The 6,000-nt window shown below is 41.7% G+C and overlaps 1 protein-coding gene across 1 annotated transcript in view; it reads right to left on the bottom strand.

Annotated features, from left to right (window-relative positions):
* Positions 1–118: 118 nt before the first annotated feature.
* Positions 119–6,000, bottom strand: part of SORBS1 (sorbin and SH3 domain containing 1) — a 253,216-nt gene continuing 247,334 nt past the window's right edge. The window contains exon 28 of the mRNA XM_037734708.1: positions 119–3,503. Coding sequence (XP_037590636.1) covers positions 3,436–3,503 — 68 coding nt within the window. The 3' untranslated portion in view covers positions 119–3,435. The remainder of the gene's footprint in view (positions 3,504–6,000) is intronic.

Below are 6,000 nucleotides of genomic sequence, written 5' to 3'. Positions count from 1 at the left end.
AAAAAAAAAAAAAAAAAAAAGAATGGAAAGAAGGGTATGAGAAATTGAAGGAGTGAATTTAAGTCTCATTTGAGAAGCTTGGCAAAGGAAGAAACAATGAATGACCAGAACAAACATATGCCACGCAATTCTGAATAAAGTTTATTAAATAATATGTACAGCAAATGTAGTAATTCAACACATCTATCAGTCCACTGCAATGAAGAAAAATAAATGAACAGAAAAATCTATGTCTGCATAGTACATGCTCTCAGTGTGTAATTTAAATGGCAATACTTTAAATTAATTGGTTATATATAATGTCAGTTATTTTTCTTTCAGAATATAATCTTTTTGGTAGTAACCTATTCTAGCAATAGGACTTAATATGACTGCAGATAAATAGGACTGCAAAGAAACAAAAAAACAAAACAAAACAAAATAATGAAATTAAAAAGAAAACAAAACTATAACTGAGATTATAGTTACCTTCCCTCCCCAGTAGAATAATTATTGTAAATTTTAACACTTTACAGTGGCTATTTTGGTGTTAAAAATCTGTAGGTGAGTTATTTGGAATTCCTTCATTTAAATAAAAATGCACAAAAACTTCATGACTTCCTTACTTTACCCCCCTTCCACTCAAATTTTTAAAATTATATTTCTATACAAGGTAGGTACATGGGCTATACAAAGTTAAATATACATATTTACAGTCCCACTTCTTAAGCACATAACCTTTTTTTTTTTTTTTTTTTTTTTTTTTACTGATCCCAGAGAGACTGCAAAAGATAAGGAGTTTGGGGCTTGCCTTTACCCGGAAGCATGGCTAATATATCAAAATGTGTTGCAAGGCATGCCGCCAGTGAGTTGCACTTGCTATTAATAAACCTGTATAAACATTTCAGCATAAAAATAGGTACTTTATATTACTAAATGTCTGAAGACAAAAGAGCAATTGGAAACTTCTGTTCCTTGTTTCATCATACATAGGAAGGCGAAGTGATGCAAATTTTAACACATGATTTTATTAAAGGCGGGCAAATTGGTGAGGCATACCCGAATTTCTGGAGATATACAAATGCGTGAGGCTGGCATCATATGCAAATGTGGCTTTACAAATTGGTTTTATTTTCTAGCTGTATTTAAAGACATGTTCAAAACTACCTACCTAATCAAGAAGCACCCCTCAAAAAAACTATTCGATAAGATAGTGTTGTTAATGGTTTGCGTCTAAGAAAGACCAGGAAACACATTAGCCAATACATTCCAAAACAGGTGAAATGCTGCCGTGCAAACTGCACGTGCATATGCATTTTTACTATATTGCCTCAGAGACAGTAAAACAAACAAACAAACAAAAAAACAGTGCTCTTAGATGGTGGAGCAGACCTTCCAAAGGAATAGGTCTTACTCTTACTGGGTCTTAAGGAAAATCAGGAAGTCTCCTTCTACCCAGAAAGCTCACCTCCTGCAGTTCCATAGCCTTTAACATTGGGATTCCCAAAAGGCCCTGCTCTGTCCTACTTAAAAACAATTGTCTGTGGGAAGAGGTAACACATTCCTACCATCAATCATTTACACCTTAGTTTTAATGAACTAGTGGCAGCTTCTTTCCTGACAAAGGAATTTGAAAGAACAATAGGGAGAAAGTGAGGGTGCTGTGGCTGTCTGGTGGGAGGTGGGAGGCTGGTGGGATCCTAAGATGGGTATTTGTGACAGCAGCTGAAGTACAGGTATTGAAAATAAATTTCGCCTACCTGTAAAGACTCTAGACTTTGGGACAATGGTCCTGGTGTAATTCTGAGCTATATGCAGACAGCCAGGGGTTCCTGTACACACCCCTATCTCCTAGAAGTGCTACTCCTATTTGTGAACTTGGATGTGTATCTGTGGGGAAGACGAGAATTTGGAGACTCTGGAAAACATTCCAAGTATTTCCAGCTATGAACTATCCTCAGACAAAGGTTCTTCCAGCATCCTAGTTGTTTAAAAGTGAGCTAATGGAGACAGAAATATGACAATGCATTCTAGGATCCCTCCAGGGAAAACTCATCTCTTCCTCCCTCACATCCTTCTTAGCACATATCACAGTCTCTCTTGCTTATGTTCTTTTTCCTGTGTCTGTCTCCCCAATCACCTCTGAGTTCCTGGTGGGCAGGGAATGGGCCATTTCTGTAGCTGTCTCACTAAGGGGTCTAAGAGAGAGGCCAATAAACATCCTTGAATTGGACAGAGTTGTGACCAAGCACCCCAGGCGTCACAGGGGCCTCTCTCTTCTGATACAACCCCCCAGACAGACATCCTGGTTGCTGCTGGCAGTGGCAGAATTGCTGCTTCCGTCTGAAGGGAAGCCTTGCCAGGGTGTACTCAAATTCACAACCCTGATTACTACATTTTGTGTGATCCTTGAACTCCCACAGGGAGTAGATCTGGAGCCACAGCAAAGCCTGGGCATGTCTTGCTTATCAGTGTCCCCCTAGCAGCCAGCGTAAGTTGGTGAATGTTAAATTAATTGTTGAACATCATTTTGGTTTTCTATGAGAATAGACCTCCCAATTCCAAACTGTCCCAGACAAACATAAGCCAGAAAAGAAAAGTGGGCAATAGTGCTCTGGTAAGTGCAGCCGCGCTGTCCTGAAGATAACATTTTTATAAAAGCCAGGGATGTGGGAAAAGAATGGACCATTCAGTGGCCTTGAGAGCTACAGCACTTCCTGACTTAATCACAGGAAATACACTTGGTAACCTATCTGCTTGGCCATCTGCTCCCCAGTTCTCATGGGCAAACCTCGTGTGCTTTTCTGTCTGAACACCAGGGCAGTCAACGGCAGTGCTGCACCACAAGCTGAATGCATCGGGAGCCCAAGTTTTGCCTCCATTCCTCCATCCACACCTCAGCAAGTTGAGTGAGGATTTGGTGTTGGGCAGTTTGGGGGACTCCACCTTTGTCTAGGGACAGCCTAGGCAGCCCAGACTGACCTCCAGCAGTGTTAAGAGGATCAGCCAGCTTCAGGGGAGCTGGGAGATGTAGGCTGGGGGTCTTGGTGCATTCTTAGGCTTGAAGCCTTCAGGCTCAATAATTCCTTTGAGATGGGAGCTCTCTCAGGCTGGGGCAGCAGGAGGCATTTCTGACTAACTCTGCTCCTGGACTATGCTTCAGGTCAGATTACCCAAGAGGTGGAGGGGAGGGGAAAAGGTTGGAGTGGCTCCCAGAAGTGACTAAGTAAATACAATTTGCCTCAATTCTTTTTGCTCAGCACACTAGTTCGGCCCTGTCTAATATATAGTAACCTTAGACAGGCTTGGGCTTTAAACACTAGACTTCTCTGTCCCTGTCTTTTGCTTCTTACTTTATCCACTGTATTCATTTTCCTACTGACTCAACTAAAAAGATCAGTTCATGAATGATGCTTCATCCTCCAATAAAAATAATCTCCACGGTTTTCAGTCTTCTTATAGATACAAAGGTTTTACATAGTTGCCTGGAAAAGTACCAAACTGCCTTGTCCTTCTTGAAGTACCTATAAAAAAACACACACATATAAAACATGAGAAGACCCACTCACATGAGTTGAGAGAGCACATTGCAGATTTCTGCTCAAACGCCCCTGGGTAACAGTCTTGCAGCTTAGAGAATACCATATGGTTTCCAAAGTCCTTTCCCCTATCTTATCTCACTTAGCCTGCCAAATAATACTGGGTGGTAAGCAATGTGGTATTTCTAATACTCCTGTTTATCAGAAGGAGGAACCCATGTTCAGAGAGAGGAAGTAACATGTCTGAGGTCCCATCGCTTAGTAAGTATGAGAGGCAGAATCTAGACCCAGGTCTTCTGCCTCCCAGTCCATTGCTCTTTCCAACACTTCTGCTTTGTGGAGGAATTCATACATTTATCTGACACAAGATGACACAAGGGATTCAGATTTTCTAAACTGTGCAGTTTCTAAAAGCCCACTGAGTATGGCCACCCATCAAAAGGACATTCCTATTGAGCTTGTGCCTCAGCTCCCAACTGAGCCCCTGTCTTTGGTACCAATCTTGTTAGGGCTCCTGCTAAGCCAGGAGCGCTGAGCCATCTGGTAACAAAGCCCTTCCTGGGCTGTTCCACATGCAGAACTGCTGATCCTTAATCTAATTCCTTCCCTTGGGATTCTCTCTTTAAAGCAGGAAAGGCAGATATATGTTGTGTCATCATTATCCTCTCTTTAGCAGACATCCCAATTTGATCATTACACTCTTATCTTAACTGGCTTAGACTTGGCTTTGGAATTCTGTTGTACACAGCATCTCAGGCAGCCACTACCAGTGGGTTGGAATTACTACCCAAAGTCAAACTTTCAAACTAAAAAAATATGTTAAAGCTTAGGACACCTAAAACATCTAATTGAACTCCTATGGAGAATGGCCAAGAAGGTTAGAGAACTGAGATGGTAGGGTTCAGAGACAATAAGAAACTTGTCTTGGCCCACATAGCTAGTTAGCATCTTTCCTTATGGATGATAAAAGTGAGTTCTGCTGGGCTACTTTATTTGTAGTTTGAAAAGGCTACTTTTCAAAGTGACTGAGGAGGCTGGGCGTGGTGGCTCACGCCTGCAGTCCCAACGCTTTGAGAGGCTGAGGCAGGCGGATCACTTGAGGTCAGGAGTTCGAGACCAGTCTGGCCAACATGGTAGAACCCCATCTCCATTAATAATACAAAGATTAGCCAGGCATGGTGATGTGGGCCTATAGTCCCAGCTACTTGGGAGGCTAAGGCAGGAGAATCACTTGAACTCGGGAGGCAGAGCTTGCAGTGAGCCGAGTTCATGCCACTGTACTCCAGCCTGGGTGATGCCTCCATTAGAGAACCAGTGCTCCTTCCCACACCTAAGTTCCCATAAAAAAATAAATATTCCTGAAAGAGTTTAACAGCTAGTGCATACTAGGGCTGCACTCTCTAAAATGATAGCCACCTGTGACTCCTGAGCACTTGAAATGTAGATAGTCTGAAATGGGCTGTGCTGTAACTATAAAACATACATTGGGTTTCAAAGATTTGGTATGAAAAGATATATGTAAAATAACTCAACAATTTTTAATACTGATTACATGTTCAAATGATAGCAGTTTGAATACACTGGGTTTACAAAACATATTATAATTAATTTCACCGGTTTCTTTTTACTTCTTCTTCATTTTTTGAGACAGAGTTTTGTTCTTGTTGCCCAGGCTGGAATGGAAGGGCACGATCTCAGCTCACCACAACCTCTGCCTCTTGAGTTTAAGGAATTCTCCTGCCTCAGCCTCCCGAGTAGCTGGAATTACAGGCATGCACCACCATGCCGGGCTAACTTTACATTTTTGGTAGAGATGGGGTTTCTTCATGTTGGTCAGGCTGGTCTCCAACTCCTGACCTCAGAATTAGGATTACAAGCGTGAGCTACCACACCCAGCTCTTTTTACTTCTTTTTAATATGGCTTCTAGAAAATTTTAAATTTCATGCATGGCTTACATTGCATTTCTATTGGATTGCACTGTACTAGAGTGGTCACTGACTTCTCAGACCTGACTTTCTACTGAACAGAATGACTCAAGGTAGTGAGAGCCATAGGCTTCTGGGGACCTTGGGAGGATGCGGTCATTCTTTAAGAGGCTGATGAGGACAAGGCAAATCTTTTTGACTTCTCATTCACGTTGAGGTCTTGCTGTCCTCACCACTCCAGTTCAGATATTACTTTGCTTTAGCAAAGCTTTGCCAGAAAAATCAGGGAAGAGCTGGTCTTTAGAAAGATGATGAAGGTAAAGCCACTTGTATAGGGAGAAATTGAGGCAAAGAGTAGGTTAGTGTCTCCCAACATTATATTCATGCCTGAACAGAAAGAACACAGATTTAAGGAGAGATAGGTAGCTTGAGTTCAAATCTTGGCCTTATTCTTTGCTACCTTGATGATCTGGGCATAGTTACTTAACTTCTTTGGGCCTCAGTTTTTGAATCTGATAAATGAGGATAATTCTTATCTTACCAGGCTGTTTGTTGA

The sequence above is a fragment of the Cebus imitator genome, unplaced genomic scaffold (genome assembly GCF_001604975.1).
Source record: "Cebus imitator isolate Cc_AM_T3 unplaced genomic scaffold, Cebus_imitator-1.0 Scaffold656, whole genome shotgun sequence".
Lineage (NCBI taxonomy): Eukaryota > Metazoa > Chordata > Mammalia > Primates > Cebidae > Cebus > Cebus imitator.
The sequence above is the reverse complement of the archived record's forward strand: the minus strand, read 5'-3'. Positions and strand labels throughout refer to the sequence as shown.